At 32.8% G+C, this 26,581-nt stretch overlaps 3 protein-coding genes across 6 annotated transcripts in view; all 3 read left to right on the top strand.

The window, feature by feature from the left end:
* The window catches only part of LOC139863003 (uncharacterized), a 2,766-nt gene extending 994 nt beyond the window's left edge, over window positions 1-1,772 (top strand). Inside the window, exons 3-8 of the mRNA XM_071851659.1 lie at window positions 1-91; window positions 170-226; window positions 329-426; window positions 858-983; window positions 1,120-1,209; window positions 1,320-1,772. The exon at window positions 1-91 is cut by the window's left edge and continues 156 nt beyond it. Of these exons, the coding sequence (XP_071707760.1) occupies window positions 1-91; window positions 170-226; window positions 329-426; window positions 858-983; window positions 1,120-1,209; window positions 1,320-1,439 (582 nt within the window). The 3' untranslated portion in view covers window positions 1,440-1,772. The remainder of the gene's footprint in view (window positions 92-169; window positions 227-328; window positions 427-857; window positions 984-1,119; window positions 1,210-1,319) is intronic.
* A 1,583-nt stretch (window positions 1,773-3,355) lies between these two features.
* Window positions 3,356-6,725, top strand: LOC139862982 (SPX domain-containing membrane protein At4g22990-like). 3 transcript variants are annotated; one of them, XM_071851652.1, is made up of 10 exons: window positions 3,356-3,408; window positions 3,494-3,614; window positions 3,697-4,008; window positions 4,098-4,202; window positions 4,698-5,152; window positions 5,252-5,550; window positions 5,655-5,830; window positions 5,923-6,113; window positions 6,264-6,397; window positions 6,487-6,725. In XM_071851652.1, the coding sequence occupies exons 1-10, from the start codon at window positions 3,356-3,358 to the stop codon at window positions 6,723-6,725; spliced, it is 2,085 nt and encodes a 694-aa protein (XP_071707753.1). The 3 variants fall into 3 exon arrangements, with proteins under 3 accessions (XP_071707753.1, XP_071707746.1, XP_071707742.1); XM_071851645.1 differs by having other exon boundaries at window positions 5,649-5,830; XM_071851641.1 differs by having other exon boundaries at window positions 5,640-5,830.
* An 807-nt stretch (window positions 6,726-7,532) lies between these two features.
* LOC139862978 (protein HOTHEAD-like) lies at window positions 7,533-10,301 on the top strand. 2 transcript variants are annotated; one of them, XM_071851617.1, is made up of 4 exons: window positions 7,533-7,617; window positions 8,421-9,062; window positions 9,151-9,539; window positions 9,699-10,301. In XM_071851617.1, the coding sequence occupies exons 1-4, from the start codon at window positions 7,533-7,535 to the stop codon at window positions 10,299-10,301; spliced, it is 1,719 nt and encodes a 572-aa protein (XP_071707718.1). The 2 variants fall into 2 exon arrangements, with proteins under 2 accessions (XP_071707718.1, XP_071707729.1); XM_071851628.1 differs by lacking the exon at window positions 7,533-7,617 and having other exon boundaries at window positions 8,435-9,062; window positions 9,151-9,477; window positions 9,673-10,301.
* The last annotated feature ends 16,280 nt before the right edge of the window (window positions 10,302-26,581 follow it).

The following is a 26,581-nucleotide window of genomic DNA, read 5'->3' as shown; positions in this document are numbered from 1 at the left end:
GCAACAACGCCTTCAATTTTTGGAACTTCTGGTTTCTCGAATTCATTTAGCACCGGGCCCGTTTTCAACACTCAATCTCCTTTCTCATTTGGTAAGTGCTTATTCCTGTTATTTTGTTAAGTTTTATACAAGTTTTTTCAGTAACTCTGACTATTTTTCTTTATTTCAGGGGGACAAAGTACAATGTCTGTAAAGACAGATGCTGCTGCAAAGGATGCGGATGGAGGTAAGACATAATAATATGTGTAGTTAATTATTTGTAACAAATGATATTAACTCGTTGCGTGATCTAGTCAAGTGATCAGTTATGTGTATTCTGATATGACAGATGATGAAATTGAGCAGCCAAGTAGCCCTTCTTTGAAGAAGACCGAAGAGACTGGCATACTGGTAGTACATGAAGTCAAATGTAAGCTTTATGTCAAGGTAATTATTGACAAATGAAATTATGTGGATTGTGGATAAATTTGTAACGTTTCACGTGTGACGTGCCACATTGTTTAGTACAAGTCTATGATTATAAATCAAATGCATATTAAAGTAATGCTAATGAAATTTAATATTTCACTTGCCACATCATAAAAGTATATTTCACTTGCCACATTGTAAAAATCTGTGAATACATTATTAAAGTAATCTTTATGAAACTTAACTATCACATCCAAAGTCATCAATAAGTTCTAACTCCACAAGTGAAACTTTTGTAGTTTATTTGAGACGAAGATAGTAGTTTATATCTATATCTATATTAATTATACTCCTACAATTCATATTTTTTTTTTTATATACGAATGGACTTATAATCAAATAGAATATCACTGTACGACTAAAGTCATATTGGACATTTTTGTGTTCAGTCAACTGATCCGACGGATAAAGATGCATGGAAAGATAGGGGCACAGGTCAACTATCCATCAAATGCAAAGAAGGCGTTGCTAAAGGCAATAAAGACTCCAAACCCACAATTCTTGTCAGGAACGATGTATGTACTTTTCTGAGTTTTTTTAGTTGTCCTAGTTGAAGTTAGCTTCACATAACTTTATATCCAAAGCCAACAAATTTATACTCTTTTTGGAACTTTGTAATATCTTGTTAACATATAACGTATCCTGTATCAGGTGGGAAGAATTTTGCTTAACGCATTGTTATATCCAGGCATAAAGACAAGCTTGCAAAAGAATTCTATTGTTGCTATTTTTCATACTGCGGTATGGTATATATACTTTGATTAAGAAAAAGAAAAGAATAAAGTCATTAAAGTTTCGGATGAAACATATATATCTTATGAAAGTGACTTGATTTTATCATGTATGAATAGGATGATAATGCAAGTGAGAATAGTAATGTCGTTGCACGAACCTTTTTGATAAGGACGAAAAGTGTGGAGGATAGAGATAAGCTTGCAGCTGTGATTCAAGAGTATGCTCCTACTGCATGAATTAGTCATGTTTAAAACCATTTGTGCACGAATGACGTGGTTTTGTCCATGGTGTGGTGCTAGTGGAGATTAGTTTATATGTACAACTTGGGATATTCCCGTTCGCATATTGTCTGTATCGTATAAAATGAGATACAAAGTTGTACCATGGATTGCGGCTGTATGCAATTAGAGAGCAGTTTTGACCTATTATGAAGAAGTTGTATTTCTTCATGTCTTCCTTTTGCTTTACTGTTGTATCCTGAAGTCTTTTGCTATTGATTAATACCAACAGATCAGAGATGATTTTATTGTTTGAGTGTTATTTATTTAGTTATATGTTTTATTTATTTATTTATTATTTTTTAGATCTCAAACTTAATCATGTAAATTCTCAGAAAGATGTTCCCAATCTGCTTTGTTTTTTGAGTATCAAAGGTAACTTTGATATTTCTTATACTATCTTGCGTTTAACATTTATCTTCATCAATGTTCACATGTAAAAATCACTTAACCAAGCAGCATCCACAATCCATGGAGTACAAAATAATGTCAAATAATGGACAAGTATTAAACTTTTATCTCTAGGGAGAATCTAATTAGTATTAGTATTAGAATATGACTTGGAAAACTTTGACAATGTCATTTTGAGTCTAATTAGAAATTTACAGTGGTGGGTGTTTTAACTTGCATCGGGTTGACGTTTGGATTCTCAATGTCCGAGGTTTACCTGCTATGATGAACCAATGTGGTTTTTTATAGAGGATTCATCGTTGCCAAAAAAATTAATTTAGATTTCTTGTTTCTTGGGCCCAATCAGTGACGCGGGCAAAATAGGTGATCCAATCATCATTGGCATTTGAGCTGATGTCATTTGAACCGTAGGCCTTACGTGTCACATCAATGACTCATGTGTAACATGCCTAGAATTATACTCAATGGGCGCGCGAGCGGATATACCGAACTTCGACACGGTATTATGTGAAATCTAGCACGACCGATCCTATGCATAGGAATGCAAACAGGGTTTTATGGTATATAGGTATCCACTTTGGGATGCATATTGTCAATAGCCTTAAAACTGGTTTAGTAAGTAAGTATGCTGACATGGCAAATGACTTGGCATCATTTTCTTGAACTAGTTAGCACGAGATATTGTGGATTAGAAAAAAAAAAAAAAAACATATACGTATATATATTTATTCCCTAAAGAACAAAAAAACATATCCAATGCAAGTTGCCAACCTCGTATTTTTTTTAATTACAAATCTGCAAAACGAAACCCATATTTCATGCAGATAAAATAAGATCCTCTGTTTTAGATACAGGAAAACACCCAAAATATACCTCCCAATCGCATGTTTAATTCAAAATATCGAAGGTTAAGCTTCTTTTCATTGAACAAAAGCTATTATCGTATGTAAATTTCCATTTCTTGTTGTGGGTTTCGTACTTCCTTAAATGTTAAAAAAAAAAATAAAAAACTTTTTAATTAAAATGGTTAGGTTATTGATTATTGATTGAGTATAGATGGTGCATTGTTGTATTTTGATCCCAACCCTAACTGGGTGTCCTTGTTTGAATAAAATCGAAATTTAGTTTGTATATTACTTTGTTCTTAATCTTTAGAATTAATTAGGTTTATTTAAGACCAACATTCTTTTATTTTGATCCGAAAATAAACAAACCCAAACACCCCCATAGTGTCTGGCTAGTTTACAACTAAAAGCCAAATAGGATTGTTTAAATAAACAAGAACTCTAATGGAGTTAGTACCAATTTACATATAAAATTGATGTTATTGTTTTGCAAATTGAGTTTCTACAACTGGGTTTTTTATTTGAATCATGAATTTACAGAAAGTTAGCTGCTTTATGTGTTACCTCTTGCCATTTTATGTAAAAATTGGTACTACATTTTATGCAGTATAAGATAAGATGGTTGCTTTTGGGAAAAAGTTGAAGAACAGACAATTTGAAGAATGGCAAGGGTATTATTAATTTCCCATTAGTTTTTCTCAAATTTCATCGTTTTTCAGCGTACATTCGAATCATATATATATATTTTTTTATCAGATATTATATCAATTACAAGCTCATGAAGAAAAAAGTAAAGCAATATGCTGGTCAGATTGAAACTGGAGGCTACGAACGAAGATATGTTCTTAAAGACTTTTCAAGAATGCTCGATAGCCAGGTATATATACATTAAATATTATGCATTATTTCTCAAATTCTGTAACTTGATGTGTGATTTGTGGGGTATGCAATGAATGTAGATTGAAAAAATTGTTCTTTTTCTGTTGGAGCAACAAGGGATAATAAGTAGCAGCATAAGTAAGCTTGGGGAACAACAAGATATGCTTCAAACTGAGCCTGATTTATCGAAAATAGTTTCTTTAAGAGAAGCTTATAGAGACATTGGAAGAGATTTATTAAAGCTTTTGTCTTTCGTTGAGATAAATGCAGTTGGACTTCGAAAGATACTTAAAAAGTTTGATAAACGTTTAGGCTATAGATTTACTGATTACTATGTTAAGTCTCGGGCTAATCATCCTTATTCCCAGCTTCAACAAGTCTTTAAGCACGTGGTAATTAGCTCTAGTACAATACATTTCACCACTCGTTTATTCATTTCATTTTAATTTTATTCGTAAATAAAATCTTATGGTTATTTCAGGGTTTAGGGGCAGTAGTAGGAGCCATATCTCGAAATCTAGTAGAGCTTGAGGATTTTCAAGGCAGTTATCTATCGATTTATGATCAACCTACTTGTCCTCTTCAGGTTCTCACATTTTCTACAGGTGGCAAGATGGGCGGGTCGGGCAAAGGTTAAAAACTGGTTTACTTTCAGTCGGGTGGTTTTGTAACATGGGTCGAACCAGGTTGAGTTGACCTGCAAACACTTTTTCGTCCTTTTCTTAAAATGATTTAACTAACGATAGATATTTATTGTCTAGTATTCCTTTTTAGGTTGTCCCAAATTAATTGTCTACTTCCATAATCCATAAATAGATAAGAATAAAGAGGTAAAGTTCTTTAATAACCTATGTATGTAAGACAAAAATATAGGTAATATATAAGAGTTAAAACTGTAAAATACAGAAAAATACAATGTAATAATGAATTAATGATGATATTTCTAAAACTGTGTGTGTGTATGTGTGTTTGTGTTTTTTTTTCCTGGGGGACAGCTAATATGGGAATGAGGGAGTACTAGGTAGTAATAAAAATCAACATAAAAAAATTATAATGCATATTTGGTAAATCGGGTTTACAGGATCCTGTAATTGACTCTATAAAAGCAGCAATCGACAGATTATCGTATTCAACAAGTTTCCTTACGTTTTTGGGTCAACACGCTCTTATTGTACACGAAGATTTACCGACACCTAATGAAGAACAAGTGGATGATGAAAGATACCATTTCATGTCTCTATTATTAAACTTGATGAATACGTTTCTTTATATGGTGAATACATATATTATTGTTCCAACAGCAGATGACTACTCAATGAGCCTAGGAGCTGCTGCAACTGTTTGCGGGGTCGTTATTGGTTCAATGGCGGTTGCTCAAATTTTTTCGTCGATTTATTTTAGTGCTTGGTCTAATAAATCGTATTTTCAACCGTTAGTCTTTAGTAGCATCATCCTTTTTGTGGGAAATGTAATGTATGCAATGGCTTATGATTTCAACTCGATCGCACTGCTTCTACTCGGTCGCCTATTTTGTGGGTATGTTGACTTTTCGAGGTCAAACATACTGATTTTGTATTTTCATGACTGTTCACATTTTGTTTAACTTGTTTTTTATTATTTTATTCAAAATTGTAGTCTTGGGTCATCTAGAGCAGTGAATCGTCGATATATCAGTGATTGTGTACCACTCAAGATTCGGATGCAAGCTTCAGCAGGTTTCGTAAGCGCGAGTGCTCTTGGAATGGCTTGTGGGCCCGCACTTGCTGGCTTACTACAAGTTAAATTCAAGATTTACAATATAACTATCAACCAAAACACTATACCTGGTTGGGTTATGGCTGTTGCATGGTTGCTTTATCTCATATGGCTTTCAATATCATTTAAAGAACCTGCTCATCTCTCTCAACTGAATCACACCCCTGAATATAACGCGAGTATGCCAAACATATCTTCTTTAGTATCTGTAATGGCACGTATATATACGTTTGAAATATGTGTTTGTAGTAATAATGTATGTATATAGTGATTACAGGTCAAGCGGAGAGCGACGCACTTGAAAAAGGTGTGACGCAACCGTTACTAGTAAGTGAAGGGGCCCACCAAGATGACGATGATGACCAAGAATGTGACGTGAGTGAAGAACCTTCGGAAGACTCACGTGCACCCGTTAATTCGATAAGAGCAGCATACAAATTACTCACACCTTCTGTAAAGGTTTGTTTTTTAAATAAGTTACATTTTGAGGTCAAATATGCTAAGTTTAACATTTTCTATATGGCAAGTTTAATTCTGTAATAACATATCAGGTTCAATTGTTGATATATTTTATGCTAAAATATGCAATGGAGATCTTATTAGCCGAATCGAGTGTCATAACATCATACTACTTCAACTGGACTACTAGCAGAGTTTCGTTATTTCTTATGTGCCTCGGCCTAACCGTTCTTCCTGTAAACTTGATTGTTGGAAGTAATCTCAGCAATATGTTTGAAGACAGGTGCTTTTTATGTATTAAGTTTTTTTTTATTTTTATTTTTATTTTTATTTTTATTTTTTATTGTGTTATATCTTTGCTGAAGTGACTCTGTATATGTATTTTATTTACCACATAATTACGTGAAATCTTTGCGTTTTATTTGTGTTTCAGACAAATATTACTAGCATCCGAAATCATGGTTTGTTTGGGGATTCTTGCTAGTTTTAACATTATAATTCCTTATACAGTGACTCAATATGTCATATCAGGGCTTGTTATGTTTGTTTCTGCTGAAGTTGTAGAAGGTAAATCTTTTTAAATTTACATTTACTTTTATACACATTATTATTCTACTACCAAAAATATACAATTGTCACACTTATCTCTACATCAGGTGTGAACCTGTCACTTTTGTCTCGTGTGATGTCATCAAGGCTATCACGTGGAACATTCAATGGTGGATTACTTTCGACTGAAGCCGGTACAATTGCTCGAGTGATTGCAGATGCTACGATAACGTTAGCAGGCTATGCAGGTCAGAGTAGACTTTTGAATGTTACTTTACTGCCTTCACTTGCAATCTGTATATTGGCGATCATTGGAACATGTTTGACATACAACTCTCAATACTAATCCGAGTCAATACAAATGTAGCTAGACTTGGTCATACACTTTAGAGCTAGTCACAAGTCTTTAAGACGTGATTTGGCTATTCGTTGTAATGAGTATATAGAAACTTGTTAACATAGGGATGTAAAGAATTTTCGGGACATTTTACGCACTCACTCATTTGTATTTGTATTGTGATTTAATTTAATAAAATCTTCTCTGTTTTAAGTTGTTTGTGTATGAACCTTGTAATTAAGTCAAGTCTTCAAGCATCGTTCTACTACTCGATTTGATTCCCTTTAAAGAGGTAACGATCGATCATATTTTTTCATAAACCTGCAAAAGAAAGGTAGTTGTTTCATTATATGTATAAACCCTTATTGACTCGGATACTTTTATGGTAAACAGATAAGGTTTTTCTTGTTCAGGCATATTTTTACTCAGGTGTACGTGGCCTAACTCAGATACTTTTATGCTTTTGAGTATGTATGGATGCATCTGTTGGTAATAAATAGGTTTAATTTAAAGAGTCACATTTCTTGGATTTCTTGATATATATACACATATATGGATATCTTATTGTTGAACAACATTCAATTTCAAATATATACAATAAAAGAGGAAATAATCTTTGTACTTAACATTTTTGCCAACTTGTAGGATTTCCCCTCCATAAAAACCTTATTCATACAGGTATCATTCTGTTATGTCCTCAAGGCTATAACAATCACTCTTTATACAAAAAGATCGAAGAAACAAAATCTGTTACATGAACCATTGATTCAGTTTTACTAAAAACACACTATAAATATAAACATATACATATATTATATGGGTTCTTCTTGGTGGAAAAAGATTGTTGCTTCGGTTCTATCTGCACTGCTTCTCTTTCATGGATTTTGCTTTGCCCGACATGGTAAGCTAAAACTTCCGTTCTTACGATTCATGAGAAATTAAGGGGGTATTTAGGTTTGCTTTTTTTAAGTAATTATCTGATTATTGCTATCTTTACATTAGATTTACATTTACAAACACTCTTCTTATCTGCTTGTTTTATAAACTATAAACTATAAACTATAAATACTTATAATATAAACTTATCTGCTTGTACAGTTGTACATAAACTTTTTCTCCTGCATTTATATCTTTTGTTTTTAGAAAAGCCAACTTTGTTCCTGCATTTGTATATATGTTTGAAAAGCAACCTCATTATTGATGGACCACTCATGCATACAATATCCCAGAGGTCTTCTGATTTTTTTGATGTACTCTATTTTTATAAGAAGTCATGAGAAATATCATTTATAGTTTAACGTAGATTTTACTTTTTCTTATCTGATAAAAAGTTGAGAAAAAAACATTACTTTTACTTTGATGATAATAAGTTAGAAAATAACAATTTAAGTAAGATGATGTTTGGTACTATGAGAGAAAAAATAGAGATACTATAAGAATACAACTTAACTACCTCAAAGAGGAGTAGTTACACCTCCTCTTATCTTGTTAATATTGATAAAGTATTAGGAACTATTAATAAGTATACAGGAGAAATGAATGAACACTCAACATTAACATATTACACTATGCTATTTGTTACTTTGAATTTCTTGCATTAAGTCTTCTAATATATACTCATAAGTATTCTACAATTTTATTTTTGCTGATATGTTATATATTACTATACTTTACTAATGTACTTATCTGTTTCCTCACACAAAGATCAACGCTTCGCTTTCATGCACCTTGCAACAACAGCTCCGCTGATATCATACTACGATTATATCATCATTGGCGGTGGTACCGCCGGCTGCCCATTAGCCGCCACTCTTTCTCAAACATCCTCTGTTCTTCTCCTCGAACGTGGTGGGTCCCCATTCAATAACCCAAACACCACTCATTTATCTGCATTTGGGTCCGCCCTCTCTGATCTCTCCCCAAAATCCCCTTCCCAACGCTTTGTATCCGAAGATGGGGTCATTAATGCCCGGGCCCGCGTGCTAGGGGGCGGAAGTTCCATAAACGCAGGATTCTATTCACGGGCCGGGTCAGAGTATATTGAAAACGCGGGCTGGGATGCAAAGTTAGTTAATGAATCGTATCGATGGGTTGAGAGGATGGTTGCATTTCATCCACCGTTGAGGCAATGGCAGTCGGCTATTAGGAATAGTTTGGTTGAGATTGGAATAAGGCCTTATAATGGTTATACTCTTGATCATTTATACGGTACGAAAGTAGGTGGGACCATTTTCGATAGATACGGGCGAAGACATTCATCTGCGGACTTACTTAGTTACGCAAACCCTCTTGGGTTAACCGTTTACTTGCACGCGCCCGTTGAAAGAATACTATTTGCAACTCAAGGTAAATATCCCTGTTTGCATATAGATGTTATCTGAAATTATGCATATATGCATCAAGGTTTATGTTTATGACCATTTATTTTGTGTAGGGAGAAGGCCAAGGGCTAATGGAGTGATGTATACTGATGCAAATGGGATGAGTCATTGGGCTTATCTACGAAGAGGGGCTAAAAATGAAGTCATAGTTTGTTCTGGGTCACTAGGAAGCCCACAACTTTTAATGTTAAGTGGTTTAGGCCCAAAGGAACATCTTGAGGCCCATAATATTTCGGTGGTCTTGGACAAGCCTTTAGTGGGCCAAGGGATGTCTGATAATCCAATGAATGCGGTTTTCATTCCCTCTCCTAGACCCGTCGAAGTGTCACTCATTCAAGTTGTTGGGATTACTCATAACGGAAGCTACATTGAGGGTGCGAGTGGTCATAATTTCGCTAGCGAAACTCAATGTAATCAAGATTTTGGAATGTTTTCTCCGACGGTACGCCTCCTTGTATAAATTTTGATATTTAGCCTACTTTTTTTTTTTTGCGAAAAAACGTAATAACATATAACAGATCCGAAGAGCAACAAGTACAAATGAAAATGAGCCCAACAGTATAATGTTAGTTAAGGTGGTACTTTGTTTACATGTTTTCAGATTGGACAACTTTCGACTGTACCTCCAAAACAAAGAACAGAAGAAGCTTTAAACAGAGCGATAGAGGCAATGAGGTTCCTTCCACGAAGGGCCTTTTTGGGCGGGTTCATTTTAGAGAAGATTATGAACCCACTCTCAAGAGGTTACCTTGAGCTTCGCTCCACAAATCCTAACGACAACCCTTCCGTCACATTTAATTACTTTAAGGATAACGGAGATTTAGAAAAATGTGTTGAAGGGGTCAAAATCATTGAAAGGTTAATTCAAGCGAGGTCGTTTTCGAGTTTCCGATACAATCACCTACCAATTAGAACTCTTCTAAATATGACAGCTAATTCACCTGTTAATTTGTTGCCTAAACATGTGAATGCATCAAGATCGTTACTACAGTTTTGTAAAGACACAGTGATGACTATATGGCATTACCATGGAGGATGTCAAGTTGATAAAGTGGTCGATCGTGATTATAAGGTTATCGGTGTTGATGGGCTTAGGGTCATTGATGGGTCAACGTTTGACCATTCTCCAGGAACTAATCCTCAAGCGACTGTTATGATGCTAGGAAGGTACATGGGAGTTAAAATGTTAAGCGAAAGACTTTGATTCAATTGAGCTGTTTTATGATTGATTGTGTAATATTCTTTTGTTTATCTTGCTTTAGAGAACACAGAGTACAAAAACATGATCTGTTCTTCGAAAACACAATTCTACTCAATTTTTCGAAGTGCTTAGTTTAGGGTTTTGTACATAATCACAATTATTCCATAAACAATAAGTGTGTATATTAATTAGTTCATGTATATGTTTGTTAGTTTAACCTTTACAATTTTTCATATACATTAAGAGCAAAATCCCTAAGGGTGAACAAACTTTTGGAAAAAAAAAAGTTACCATAACAAGGTTGAGACATGGTATACTATATATTCTGTTTTTTGCCACCTTTAGTCAAACTTATCTTTCAAGCTACTTATTAAGTTTTATGAAAGTTTTTGACAAACAAAAAGGGTAATATTGATCCTATGGTGGCCTTCACCGACTGGTCTTGTGAGAGGAAAATCGTGTAACTCATGATTATGTTGGTTTGATTTTTTGGCTAGTAGAAGAAATGTTTTTTGCTTAGTCCCACATCGGTGGATGGAAAGAGTGGGAGGTAATCTCTTTGGTTATAGAGCTTATGAGATTACTTCCAAATTGCACCAATCAATACACTTAAATATTTGATTCTTTCTTTCTTTCTTACCCTTGTTTGAGAGTTGTATTAGTTAAATATTTTGGAGTGTAGTTGGCTTAAGAGAGTGGTCTATATCATTGTAACAATTTGTGATATAGTGTATTTCTCTCTTTGGGGGCCAGTGATTTTTCTCCTGTTTTGGAGTTTCCACGTTAAATCTTGTGTTGTGTATTGTTCTTATTTCTTTACTATTATTGTTGGGCTGGGTGGTGGGAATTAGTGAGACCGTAATTTTCCAACAACTGGTATCAGAGCGTCAGGTTTGACCCGGGGGAGGGGGGTCTCGGTTATAAGAGTCGGAGTATGCTCTGTGATTGCCACGGGAGTGGATCGTCCACATCATAAACGAGTTCTATTGATTGTATAGGGTATCTGGTTAGACAATATTTTTTCTGATTCGTAGTAATAGTTGGATTTGTTAGTGACGAGTTGTGGATTTTCGATTTAAAGGGTCCTGGCTACCTGCTACATCTTTTGGTTATTCGAAACGTGAGAAAATCAGAGAAAGTATTGTTTATAGGATACGGATACGATGTCGAAGTTCAGTCCAATGAGGTTTAATGTAGAGAAATTTGATGGGATGATCAATCTTGGCTTATGGCAGGTTCAAGTCAAGGATGTGTTGATTCAGTCCGGGTTACACAAGGCATTGAAAGGTAAACCCACCTTTGTTCCCGGCAGCGATTCTAGCAGTAAGTTCGATGAAGAAGAATGGGATGATATGGATTTGAGGGCAGCAAGTGCGATTCGTTTGTGTCTTGCAAAGAACGTGCTTGCAAATGTGCACGGGTTATCAACGGCAAAGGAGCTTTGGGTTAAACTAGAGCAGTTGTACCAGGGCAAGGGCATCTCAAATCGGTTGTGTCTTAAAGAACAATTACATACTCTGCGTATGGATGGGGGTTCAAAGATTTCAGATCATCTAAGTATTCTTAACGGTATTGTTTCAGAAATGGAGGCTATTGGAGTTAAAACGGATGACGAAGATAAAGCTTTGAGGTTGATATTATCTTTATCATCGTCTTATGAACACATGAAACCTATTTTGATGTGTGGAAAGAAAACTCTGAAGTTTGAAGACGTTACTAGCAAGCTCCTATCCGAGGAGAAAAGGCTGAAAGGTAACGGGGTCTCGTCATCAGGAGATACGATAGTGTTGTGTTCGAATAGGCGAAAGAGAAACTCTGGGAAGAATCTGGTATGCTGGAGGTGCGGGAAGACTGGGCATGTAAGGGTTAATTGTCCAGGTGGAGCTAATCCGGCAAATGGCTCAAAAGACTCTAACATTGTCTCCGTTGTTACGGAGAGTGACGAATTCCTCTGAAGTCACACCATCCTCATGGTGTGTCCGCGCCACCATGGAAAGGGATGTTCATTAGCGGTTCCACAATTGCACATGGGCATTGGTTTGGCATTGATGCAGATTGTGTGGTGGAAACTGATGTTGTAGCTGATGAAACTTCCAGGGAAAGCCAAACAGGAAGTTGCACCATAAAGTTTCAGCTGGTTGTTCAACAACATGTGCCGAGGTGAAATGCTTGGAATGTGATATTCTAAGTGCTGGAGTATGATAATTCTTGTTAAGAGTTATGATTGTCTGTGATGACAATGATTGTCGGGTCTTGACAATGTTCTATGAAGATGCAAGTTTTGTCTCTTGGGAGATAATGTCAACGACATGAAGATGAAGATCTTGAAGTTGTCGTCGAGGAAGCGTCTACATCGGTTATCCTTGCAATGTGGAAGCATGGTTATCTTCTTCTATCCAAAAGGTGGAGATTTGTTGGTTTGATTTTTTGCCTAGTAGAAGAAATGTTTTTTGCTTAGTCCCACATCGGTGGATGGAAAGAGTAGGAAGTAATCTCTTTGGTTATAAAAGGAGCTTATGAGATTACTTTCAAATTGCACCAATCAATACACTTTAAGTATTTGATTATTTCTTTCTTTCTTACCCTTGTTTGAGAGTTGTATTAGTTAAATATTTTGGAGTGTAGTTGGCTTAAGAGAGTGGTCTACATCATTGTAACAATTTGTGATATAGTGTATTTCTCTCTTTGGGAGCTGGTGGTTTTTCTCATGTTTTGGAGTTTTCACGTTAAATCTTGTGTTGTGTATTGTTCTTATTTCTTTACTATTATTGTTGGGCTGAGTGGTGGGAATTAGTGAGACCGTAATTTTCCAACAGATTAAAGGGATATGAGCTAGAATAGTGGGGGCGTGTGGACGAGTTGCATTGATATTAACACTTTGCAAGAATGTAGTAAATGTATAATATGTAATTATGAGGCATATGCATATGTATGTGTTTTAAAGTAACTATAAGAATCTACTTCCATATCCTTTATATAGCGATCACTCGCTATCCATCTCCACACATTAATGTGCTCATACCATGCTTCGGATTATTATGGAATCCAACACTTTTGTTGAGGTGAAGACGCAATAACTTTCATGAAATCATATTTCTCTGTTGAGAAGGATAATAATATTCATGGTATAAACCTTAGGCATATGAGCATATCCAATGGCTTCAATGGTTTATACGACAAAGAGAACGCGTATATAAGGCTTAAGTATGCGAATTGATAAGACATAATCATTCACAAGAACAAGCTCATTATATGAATGTTAGACTTGGAAGTCTACTAAGCAAATCAGTTGTAGGGTTCCTCTCCCTTTTGGCAGTTATATTTCCTGTTATTTGTATTTTTGTCGATGCATCCTGATCTCGAACTGCAAGAACATATATTTATCTGCCAAAGGAGAGTTGCCCTTTCACTGCTTTGTTTACTATCAAGAGCAATTGATTGTGTTAAGCATGTGAGTTTTGCATCAAGAATCATGATCAAATTTCTGCACCAAATATTTTTTCAGCATTTAAACTATTCTACTACATTCTTCTGCTTTTAGGAAACATATTACAGTAAATGTTTCTGTTTTAATTTGGTAACTTTATACTCTTTCCGTCTCAAAATAAGTGTCTATCTTATTATTCTTATTTGTCCCAAAAAAATGACTCTTAATTAAAATAACAATAAAAATACCTTAAAGTTCCAATTATATCTTCTCTATTATTGGACCAATTAAATATGTCAACTACTTAATAAGCAATCCCTAATTTATATTTATATTTATAATAAGTATATTAACCAACATCTATGAATAGTAAATTGGGTTACATCATGCTTCCATCACCTATTTTGTCATTTTGCTTTTTCCAGTTTTTTTTTTTTTTCTTTTCAAAACTCTATTGGTTCGGCCAAATGAAGTGGGCTAACTGGCCACTGCCTAGTTATATTATATTATACCTATATCTAAAAGACATATGGTAAATGAATAGTACCCAATGGTACTTTCGACTTTTCGCTTTTTTTTCCCTTTCAAACAGGGGGATAAAGTGTCAAATACACATTATCCAAAAAAATCTTAAACAAACCCCACCCAAATATTCAACGGGTCATATCTTCGCGCTCGCAACGAGTTAAATTTTTCCGCCACCATCGTTAAACTCGAAATAATTTTAGGTACACAATGTCACTAGCTATACGCAAAACGGACGCTTTTTTAAAAAAGCTAAATATTTGGGGTATTTTTCATACACGTTAATTCTCCGTTAAATTTTTAAAAGTCGACAATTCCATAGCGAAACGCGGAGATACACATATATTGTTAATTTAAAATAACATTTAAATCTTTCACGGGTTATACCTTTTAATTCGACTCGAGTTGCGCTTCAACGACATCATCGTTAACCACAAAATGATTTTACAAACTAAACGCAATAAAATACATTGAAAACCGAACCCCCGCCGCGAAGCGAGGGCTCGAACACTAGTTAAAACTAATCATTTAAATTAAGGGCAAAATCGACAATCCGCTCAAATCTCTTAAATCCAAATAAAGTCTTCATTCTTGATACCATTTGTAAGATTGCCTTTAGGCCACCAACATGTCTCGTATATAAGCTCAAAAGTTCCATAATACTCAAAAATTAATTGATGATAGAGGGAGGTTCCTTAAATTTATATGGATATACTTATTTATTCTCATATCCGATTTGTGACACCCAAAGTTAACTCCAACACATGCAAACAAACATCAAATTTCTATTGGGTTCAAAAACATACTTTATGAGTGAATTGTAAAGACTTTTTTGTAAAGACTCGTAAAGTATAATCAACCAACTTTCGGGGTCTTACTATTGGGTTCAAAAACATACTTTATGAGTGAATTGTAAAGACTTTTTTCTTCGTTGATCCTTAAGTTATACATGAAATTGCAATCTGAGTCCTTTAAGTTTTTTATTAGATTTTTGAGTCCTTTTAATTGCATAATTTGGAAATCCGCGTCCCTCCGTCTACCTGACGTCTAAATTGGCCGTTCAGTTCCGTCACGTGATTAACACATGGTGGCATTTTTATCTTATTATTTCATTTCAGCCTTTTTTACTCTGTTGGTCCCTCGTTTTAAAAATGTTTAGCTACAGGGATCCCTCAAGTCATTCAACGAGGGACTACTGGCGCAAAAAAATCTTTTAATTTATTAATTTATTAATTTATAAATTTATAATATAATTATAATTATATTTACTTTAAAATTCTTATAATATAATTATATATACTTTTCTTTAATTTAATATACTCCATATTTTTAAATTTTATTTATCTACTTTATAAGTATATTTTTCTCTATGTATTAAGGCACAACAAGCATTGACTTATTGGCGACTTAATTGTCGCGTGGAGCCTAAATTGAATTTCATGCAGGTTTTAAGACCCATTAAAATTTGAATTTTCATGGCATCTCTTTTTATTTTTATTTTTAGTTTTATTTTTTCCACCTTTTTTTTGCCAGAGGTCCTCTCGGAATCAATCTCTCTACCCTAGAGTAGAGAGGGGGATGACTTTCTCTTTTGGTGGTGGAGATTTTCTCTCAACTTGTGGTTAGAGAGTTGACTTCTCTTTTATTCTAGGATAGATGGAGAACTGTCTACATCTCACCTCCCCATACCTCACATACGCGAGATTGAGTATTGTTGTTGTTGTTGTTGTTGTTGTTGTTGTTGTTGTGTGTCTACTTTATAAATATATAAATTTCAAATTTATAATCAAGATGAAATCAAAATTGGAACGACTCATTACTGGACCAAATTGAGGTTCGTAAAACTTGAAACTTGGTGAAAAAAAATGATATTTTGCAGATCTGGTATCTTTAATATGTTTATAATGTATTCTTTTAAAAATTAGTGTAGTTTTAATTTTATTGAAATGTTATTTTAATTAACGAAATTTAAATAATTGCTTTTTTTTTTTTTTTTTTTGGAATTATTAAGTTATGAGTATAATATTTAATTGTATAAATAATATAAATAATAGTAATAACTTTAAACTGTTAAAATAATGAAAGTCGAGTCTATGTCTAGTGACGAAGGATATCATGGATATCAGTAAATATGTTATTGAGAAGGAAATGGGAAAAAAAATGCAAGGATCATATATGTGAGTGGTCTATTAACATATTCCTAAAATTTCCTATAACTAAATATATAAAATTATGGAGATATTGGTAAGTTAATTGATATATAGATTAAATATTACTTGCAAGTGTTGGCTCTGCATTATCGAGATTTTTTCTAAGTGAAAAAGAATGTGATGGCAAATGAAAGAGAGAGATGATTGAAACGAATGTTATATAATATACTCTAATGTATTTTTGAGTTGAAAAAAAAAATAAGAGAAGTCACAAATATATATATATATATATATATATATATATATATATATATATATATATATATATATATATATATATATATATATATATATATAGCCAGAAGTTCATTTTGATATGTAATAGCGATACTAAAAAATTAAGAAAAGTATAAGAATTATTTAGAACCCGTGTTGTTGACAAATTTTTAAAAAAAAAAAAAAATTTGAGTGAACCTGTGGTGTTGACAAATTTTAAAAATTCTTTTGAGTTAAAGAACCCGTGGTGTTAACGAATTTTAAAAGTTCTATTGAGTTTAAGAGCCCGTGGTGTTGAAAAATTATAAATGTGATTTTGGGTGGTGTTAGTATCTTAATGTTTACAATTATTTTCTCACTATTAATATTTTTTAATATACAAATTATATACTACGTAATATTTAGAGTACATTGAAAATTTTCATGGAACATAACTTTAGTAAAGTATAAGTTATATTATTTTAGAATTATTATATATACAATTATTTTTGAATAAAAGTATGAGAAGAACGTAGGCGTTGGGTATTTGGACGGTTTTAATTTCCAGAATGTGTGGGTGTTTTTAAAAATAGCAATGTTATTAAGTATTACTATTATTTATTATTATTATTTATTATTATATTACGGAGCAATATTATTCATCTTTGACTAATACGAGTACGTACAGTATCTATATATAGCAATTTCACGGATAACAATTTTTGGAAATTTTTGGATGGGGGTTTAATAATTCTTAATATATAAGTAAATCGATGTAATAATTTAATAATATATATAATATAGATAAATACAATTAATATAATATAGATATATAGATATAATATATAGATACAAACAACCTAAAATAACTTTCAACCAAAATTCACAAAAAACTTTTGGTTTATATATATATATATATATATATATATATATATATATATATATATATATATATATATATATATATATATAGTAAAGGGATCCAGATAGAACTACGGATGGCATCGGGTCGGGTTTAGGTAATCCCATACCCGAAACCGATTAAGAAACCCCGCCCCAAACCCGGCCCGAAACCCGTTGGGTCTCCTATTACTTACATACTATCGGGTTTCGGGTTTCCCCACGGGTAAACGGGTATACCCGATTAGTCATTCTGCATTTATTTTTCAATAAGTTACCAAATCAAAATATCAAAAAATAATTTAACTACTTCATGTTTAAAGTATTATAAAATATCACATACAAAAAGTTGATTGAAAAGTTTCTAAAATACTCAAATACACAAAGTATATAAAATATCACATCTCGAAAACTTGTTGTATATGATTATATTGAATAAAATTATACTCGTTTTCAAAAAAAAAATAAGAGAAATCTTTCATAAATTAACAATATAATACTAATACTAAAATTTACATAAAAATTATTATTAAAATTCCTCGGGCCGGGTGATAATGCTAAAAACGAACATATATTTCATAGCATTATCCTTCAAGAAAGACAAGCTTTTAGTTGCAATTGTTCTATTTACAAGTGATATTCGTTTAAATAATAAAAGGTGAAGACAAAAGACAGATTCGACGATTTGAAAACGCAAACGACCAAAATGCTAAAAAGTACAAAGTACAATCAAAGTGGTTCAAATTATTGCTGAGAAACGTCCAAAAATTACAAGAGTACAAGTCGCAAAACGCAAAATACAAGATATTAAATCGTACGAAAGGACGTTCAAAAATCCGGAACCGGGACATAAACCGAGCATCAACGCGCGAGTCAACGGAGCTAAAATTATAAGTCAACGGAGCACAAGAATATAATATAATATATATATAATTATATAAAATTATATTATATATTATTAAAACTCAGCAGCCCACGTTTTAAATGAAATGTGACCAGGAGAAGGCGGCCATGCGATCGCATGGCCAGCATGAGTAATTCTCATGCGATCGCATGAGCCCAGAAGTCTGGCCAGGTCTATAAATTGCAACGAATTTCGACGATTTTTACACACATATATCATACATCTCACTCTCTATCAAATATATATATTTATATTTTATAATTATAATTTTAATATTAAGTTAATAATAATAAGGTTATAGTGGCGAATATTTTAAGTTTGTAAGTCGAATTTCTGTCCTTGTAACACTACGCGATAAATACTCATTGTAAGTTATGTTCAACATTTTTAAATTAATGTCTCGTAGCTAAGTTATTATTATGCTTAGATGTTGGACTAAATATTAAAGACTGGGTAATTGGGCTTTGGACCATAATTGAGGTTTGGACAAAAGACTGACACTTGTGGAAATTGGACTATGGGCTATTAATGGGCTTTATATTAATTAAATGATATCTCGTTGATTTAATATAGAGATTTATAATTTGACGTATTTATTTATAACCACATACGCTTGACTGGGTACGGTGGGCGGGATATCTATAAATACTAATAATTATTCATTTGACCGGACACGGGGATGGATTAATAGTCACCGGACTCATTAAAACAGGGGTGGATTACATTCTAGGGTAATTGGTGTAATTGCTAACAAAGTATTAAAACCTTGGATTACACGCATTCGATAACCTGGTGTATTCATTAAACAAAGTATTAAGACCTTGTTACAGTTTAAGTCCCCAATTAGTTGGAATATTTAACTTCGGGTATAAGGTTAATTTGGCGAAGACTCTGGCACTTTATAATTATGATCGATGGACTATTATGGACAAAACTAGATGGACATATCGAATAATCCAGGACAAAGGACAATTAACCCATGGTAATAAATTAAAATCAACACGTCACACATCATGATTACGGAAGTTTAAATAAGCATAATTTCTTTAATTTATATCTCATCGTACTTTTATTTATCGTCATTTTATTTATCGTACTTTAAATTATTGCACTTTTATTTATCGTCATTTACTTTACGCTTTAAATTAAGTTATATTTATATTTAATATTTTACATTAGGTTTTAATTGTGACTTAAGACATAAAATCGACAAACCGGTCACTAAACGGTAAAAAACCCCATTTATAATAATATTAATACTACTTATATATATATATATATATATATATATATATATATATATATATATATATATATATATATATATATATATATATTTTACAAATATAGTTTAAAATAAATATAGCGTTAAACTCGGCTAGCTCCCCGTGGAACGAATCGGACTTACTAAAAACTATACTACTCTACGATTCGGTACACTGCCTATAAGTGTTGTAGCAAGGTTTAGGTATATCCATTCAATAAATAAATAAATAACTTGTGTAAAATTTTATCGTATTTAATAGTATTTCGTAGTAAAAATTAATAGTATTACGTACTACACCTCGCACACATCAAGTATTTTTGGCGCCGCTGCCGGGGACGCCATAGAACGCTATAATTTTTTTTTTTAATTTTTAAGTTATTTTTGTAAAAATATATTTACATAAGTTTTAAAAATATAAAAACAAAAAAAAAAAAAAACAAAAAAAAATATATTTCTATATTTTTAAGTGTTTAAATTAAAAAGTTTGTATTTTATATTTTTTTCTTTTGTTAAAAATTAAAACTAATAAGTAATTTTTTTTTTATATAATAGTCTTTATTACGTTTTATTTTGTATAAATTTAAAACAGAAAAAAGAAAAAAAAATTATTAAAAAGGTATTCGGGCCGAAACTGTAGAAGCCCAACAATCTGGCCTGGTTTCCAGATCCATGCGACCGCATGGAAAAATAACCCTCAACTCATGCGATCGCATGAGCTGAGGTGACAGGTCTGGTACCTTAGCCGACAGAACTAGGGTTCGGTTTAATTATTATTATTATTAATTAATTAGAATTAGGGTTTTAATTTAATATAATTAGTTTAAGTTTAGTTTTAATTAATTATATGTTTTAATTAGTTTTATTAATATATAAAAATTAATACTTTTATAAAATAATAATATAAAAATAATATTTTTGTAAAATTGTATTTTTATCAACTTAGTTTATTTTTGTATTTTATATTTTATATTTTTATCGTTTATTCGTAATTTGTATATTTTTCGTTCGTAAGTAGTTTTAAACATAGTTTTTACCGTAGTTACTTTATATTTCTAGATTTTTAGGCTTTGCCGTAAAATCCCTTAAGTGCTTTTTCTTTAGGTTAAGATTTAGGCGCTTTAGAATTTTACGAAGTCACTTATCGCTTTAATATTTAATAGATTTTAGTGCCTATTTAAGTTATTGCCATTTTGGATATAGAATTCCTTTTTGAAATGTCCCGTTCATATTGATTATAAACGTTCCATATTAATTGATTTCGTTGCGAGGTTTTGACCTCTATATGAGACGTTTTTCAAAGACTGCATTCGATTTTAGAACAAACCATAACCTTTAAAATATTACGATGATTATCAAATAATGATAATCTAAAATATAGCGTTTTTCACACGACCATTACATAATGGTTTACAATAATATTACACATCAACATAAGTCTTCGAATGCAGCTTTTAAACAATATTATACAAGCATGGACTCCAAATCTTGTCCTTAATTTAGTATGCAACAGCGGAAGCTCTTAATAATCACCTGAGAATAAACATGCTTAAAACGTCAACAAAATTGTTGGTGAGTTATAGGTTTAACCTACATATTATCAAATTATAATAATAGACCACAAGATTTCTCATTTTTCATAAATATCATTACACTCGCAAGTGCATAATAATCATTCATATATTGAACATCTGGTAACCGACGTTAACTTAATGCATAGAATATTCCCAAAACAGAATCTCTCGTCTGTATAATAATCTCGAAGTACTAAACCATCCATAACCTGAATGGGGGTTGTTAAGCCCAATAGATCTATCTTTAGGATTCGCGTCAATTAGGGGCCATTTCCCTAATTCTTAGGCTACCAGACTTGAAGGGCGATATTCGGTTTAATAATCCAACCATAGAATGTAGTTCCGCATACTTGTGTCTATTTTGTAAAACATTTATAAAACTGCATGTATTCTCATCTCAAAAATATTAGATTTTAAAAATGGGGCTATAACTCACTTTCACAGATTTTTACTTCGTCGGGAAGTAAGACTTGGCCACTGGTCGATTCACGAACCTATAACAAATATGTACATATATATCAAAGTATGTTCAAAATATATTTACAACATTTTTAATATGTTTTAATGTTCTAAGTTTATTAAGTCAGCTGTCCTTGTTAGTAACCTACAACTAGTTGTCCACAATTAGATGTACAGAAATAAATCGATATATATTATCTTGAATCAATCCACGACCCAGTGTATACACGTCTCAGGCTAGATTACAACTCAAAGTATATATATTTTTGGAATCAACCTCAACCCTGTATAGCTAACTCCAACATTACTGCATATAGAGTGTCTATGGTTGTTCCAAATAATATATATACATGGGTCGATATGATATGTCAAAACATTTGCATACGTGTCTATGGTATCCCAAGATTACATAATATATTAGAATACATGTATAATACAATATAAGTTAGCTAGGATATGATTTGTATAGAATTGTTACAATATTTCCCGTAGCTACAACAATCAAAAAAATATTCAATCTTGTTTTACCCATAACTTCTTCGTTTTAAATCCGTTTTGAGTGAATCAAATTGCTATGGTTTCATATTGAACTCTATTTTATGAATCTAAACAGAAAAAGTATAGGTTTATAATCGGAAATATAAGTTACAAGTCGTTTTTGTAAGAGATAGTCATTTCAGTCGAAAGAACGACGTCTTGATGACCATTTTGAAAAACATACTTTCACTTTGAGTTTAACTATGATTTTTGGATATAGTTTCATGTTCATAAGAAAAATCATTTTCCCCGAAAAACAACTTTTAAATCAAAGTTTATCATAGTTTTTAATTAACTAACCCAAAACAGCCCGCGGTGTTACTACGACGGCGTATATCCAGTTTTACGGTGTTTTTCGTGTTTTCAGGTTTTAAATCATTAAGTTAGCATATCATATAGATATAGAACATGTGTTTAGTTGATTTTAAAAGTCAAGTTAGAAGGATTAACTTTTGTTTGCGAAAAAGTTTAGAATTAACTAAACTATGTTCTAGTGATTTCAAGCTTAAACCTTCGAATAAGGTAGTTTTATATATATGAATCGAATGATGTTATAAACATCATTACTACCTCAAGTTTAGTAGGTAAACCTACTGGAAGTGACAAGAAATTATCTAGCTTCAAAGGATCTTGGATGGCTTGAAAGTTCTTGAAGTAGAATCATGACACGAAAACAAGTTCAAGTAAGATTATCACTCGAATTAAGATAGTTATAGTTATAGGAATTGAACCAAAGTTTATATATGAGTATTACCTTGATTTAGAATGATATCTTACTGTAAACAATAAGGATTTCTTGAGGTTGGATGATCACTTTACAAGATTGGAAGTGAGCTAGTAAACTTGGAAGTATTCTTGATTTTATGAAACTAGAACTTGTAGAATTTATGAAGAACACTTAGAACATGAAGATGGAACTTGAGAGAGATCAATTAGATGAAGAAAATTGAAGAATGAAAGTGTTTGTAGGTGTTTTTAGTCGTTGGTATATGGATTAGATATAAAGGATGTGTAATTTTGTTTATATGTAAATAAGTCATGAATGATTACTAATATTTTTGTAATTTTATGAGATATTTCATGCTAGTTGCCAAATGATGGTTCCCACATGTGTTAGGTGACTCACATGGGCTACTAAGAGCTGATAATTTGAGTGTATATACCAATAATACATACATCTAAAAGCTGTGTATTGTACGAGTACGAATACGGGTGCATACGAGTAGAATTGTTGATGAAACTGAACGAGGATGTAATTGTAAGAATTTTTGTTAAGTAGAAGTATTTTTATAAGTTTCATGAAGTCTTTCAAAAGTGTATGAATACATGTTAAAACACTACATGTATATACATTTTAACTGAGTCGTTAAGTCATCGTTAGTCGTTACCTGTAAATGTTGTTTTAAGACCTTTAAGTTAACGATCTTGTTAAATGTAATTAATCCATTGTTATTATACTTAAATGAGATGTTAAATTATTACATTATCATGATATTATAATTTATGAATATATCTTAATATGATATATATACATTAAAATGTCGTTACAACGATAATCGTTACATATATGCCTCGTTTCGAAATTCTTAAGTTAGTAGTCTTGTTTTACATATGTAGTTCATTGTTAACACACTTAATGATATACTTAATTATCATTTTATCATGTTAAACATATTGTATCCATATCTTAATATGATTCATATATATTTAGTAAGACGTTGTTATAACGATAATCGTTATATATATCGTTTCGAGTTTCTTAATTCAATAAACTCATTTTTATGTATATCACTCATTGTTAATATACTTAGTGAGATACTTACTTATCATAATCTCATGTTAACTATATATATATCCATATATATATCATCATGTAGTTTTTACAAATTTTTAACGTTCGTGAATCGCCGGTCAACTTAGGTGGTCAATTGTCTATATGAAGCACATTTCAAATAATCAAGTCTTAACAAGTTTAATTGCTTAACATGTTGAAAACATTTAATCTTGTAAATATACCAATTTCATTTAATATATATAAACATGGAAAAGTTCGGGTCACTACAGTACCTACCCGTTAAATAAATTTCGTCCCGAAATTTTAAGCTGTTGAAGGTGTTGACGAATCTTCTGGAAATAGGTACGGGTATTTCAGTTTCATTTGATCTTCATGCTCCCAGGTGAACTCAGGTCCCCTACGAGCATTCCATCGAACCTTGACAATCGGTATCTTATTTTGCTTGAGCCTTTTAACCTCACGATCCATTATCTCGACGGGTTCTTCAATGAATTGTAGTTTTTCATTGATTTTAATTTCGTCTAAAGGAATATTGAGATCTTCTTTAGCAAAACACTTCTTCAGATTCGAGACGTGAAAGTTATTATGTACATTGGCGAGTTGTTGAGGTAATTCAAGTCGGTAGGCTACTGGTCTGACACGATCTAAAATCTTGAATGATCGAATGTATCTTGGATTTAGTTTCCCCCGTTTACCAAATCGAACAACGCCTTTCCAAGGCGAAACCTTAAGCATGACCATCTCCCCAATTTCAAATTCTATATCTTTCCTTTCAAGGTCCGCGTAGCTCTTTTATCGACTCTGAGCAGTTTTCAACCGTTGTTGAATTTGGATGATTTTCTCTGTAGTTTCTTGGATTATCTCTGGACCCGTAATCTGTCTATCCCCCAATTCATTCCAACAAATTAGAGATCTGCACTTTCTACCATAAAGTGCTTCGAACGGTGCCATTTCGATACTCGAGTGATAACTGTTGTTGTAGGAAAATTCTGCTAATGGTAGATGTCGATCCCAACCATTTCCAAAATCAATAACACATGCTCGTAGCATGTCTTCAAGAGTCTGTATCGTCCTTTTGCTCTGCCCATCGGTTTGTGGATGATAGGCAGTACTCATGTCTAGACGAGTTCCCAATGCTTGTTGTAATGTCTGCCAAAACCTTGAAACAAATCTGCCATCTCTATCAGAGATAATAGAGATTGGTATTCCATGTCTAGAGACAACTTCCTTCAAGTATAATCTCGCCAACTTCTCCATTTTATCATCTTCTCTCATTGGCAGAAAGTGTACTGACTTGGTGAGACGATCGACTATTACCCAAATAGTATCATAACCACTTGCAGTCCTTGGTAATTTAGTAATGAAATCCATGGTAATGTTTTCCCATTTCCATTCCGAGATTTCTGGTTGTTGAAGTAGACCTGATGGTTTCTGATGTTCAGCTTTGACCTTAGAACACGTTAAACATTCTCCTACATATTTAGCAATATCGGCTTTCATACCCGGCCACCAAAAGTGATTCTTGAGATCTTTGTACATTTTTCCTGCTCCGAGATGTATTGAGTATCTGGTTTTATGTGCTTCCTTAAGTACCATTTCTCTCACCTCTCCAAAGTTTGGTACCCAAATTCTATCAGCCCTATATCGGGTTCCGTCTTCCCGAATTTTAAGATGTTTCTCCGATCCTTTGGGTATCTCATTCTTCAACTTTCCTTCTTTTACAACCCCCTGTTGCACCTCCTTTATTTGAGTAGTAAGGTTAGTACGAATAATTATGTTCATAGCTTTTACCCGTATAGGTTCTCTGTACTTTCTACTCAAAGCATCGGCTACCACATTTGCCTTCCCCGGGTGGTAACGAATCTCAAAGTCGTAGTCATTTAACAATTCAATCCATCTACGCTGCCTCATGTTTAGTTGTTTCTGATCAAATATATGTTGGAGACTTTTGTGGTCGGTATATATAATACTTTTGACCCCATATAAGTAATGCCTCCAAGTCTTTAATGCAAAAACAACAGCGCCCAATTCCAAATCGTGAGTCGTATAATTTTGTTCGTGAATCTTTAATTGTCTAGACGCATAAGCAATTACTTTCGTTCGTTGCATTAATACACAACCGAGACCTTGCTTTGAGGCGTCACAATATATCACAAAATCATCATTCCCTTCAGGCAATGACAATATAGGTGCTGTAGTTAGCTTTTTCTTCAACAATTGGAACGCTTCCTCCTGTTCATCCTTCCATTCAAATTTCTTTCCTTTATGCGTTAATGCAGTCAAGGGTTTTGCTATTTTGGAAAAATCTTGGATGAATCTTCTATAGTAACCAGCCAATCCTAAAAATTGACGTATATGCTTCGGAGTTTTCGGGGTTTCCCAGTTTACAACGGTTTCAATCTTTGCCGGATCAACCTGAACACCTTCTTTGCTCACAACATGTCCGAGGAATTGAACTTCTTTCAACCAAAATGCACACTTTGAAAACTTAGC

Source organism: Rutidosis leptorrhynchoides, chromosome 1, assembly GCF_046630445.1.
Source record: "Rutidosis leptorrhynchoides isolate AG116_Rl617_1_P2 chromosome 1, CSIRO_AGI_Rlap_v1, whole genome shotgun sequence".
NCBI classification, from domain to species: Eukaryota; Viridiplantae; Streptophyta; class Magnoliopsida; order Asterales; family Asteraceae; genus Rutidosis; species Rutidosis leptorrhynchoides.
Note: the sequence above shows the minus strand (reverse complement) of the source record. Positions and strands in the feature narration are given on the sequence as shown.

Bases quoted from the DNA above. Each gene is read 5' to 3' on its own strand.
- LOC139862982 (XM_071851641.1), top strand. From the start codon at position 3,356: ATGGTTGCTTTTGGGAAAAAGTTGAAGAACAGACAATTTGAAGAATGG. The intron at 3,409-3,493 runs GTATTATTAATT...TTTTTTTATCAG, and splicing joins CAATTTGAAGAATGGCAAGG to ATATTATATCAATTACAAGC. The intron at 6,114-6,263 runs GTGCTTTTTATG...TTTGTGTTTCAG, and splicing joins AGCAATATGTTTGAAGACAG to ACAAATATTACTAGCATCCG.
- LOC139862978 (XM_071851617.1), top strand. From the start codon at position 7,533: ATGGGTTCTTCTTGGTGGAAAAAGATTGTTGCTTCGGTTCTATCTGCA. The intron at 9,063-9,150 runs GTAAATATCCCT...TATTTTGTGTAG, and splicing joins AATACTATTTGCAACTCAAG to GGAGAAGGCCAAGGGCTAAT. The intron at 9,540-9,698 runs GTACGCCTCCTT...ACATGTTTTCAG, and splicing joins TTGGAATGTTTTCTCCGACG to ATTGGACAACTTTCGACTGT.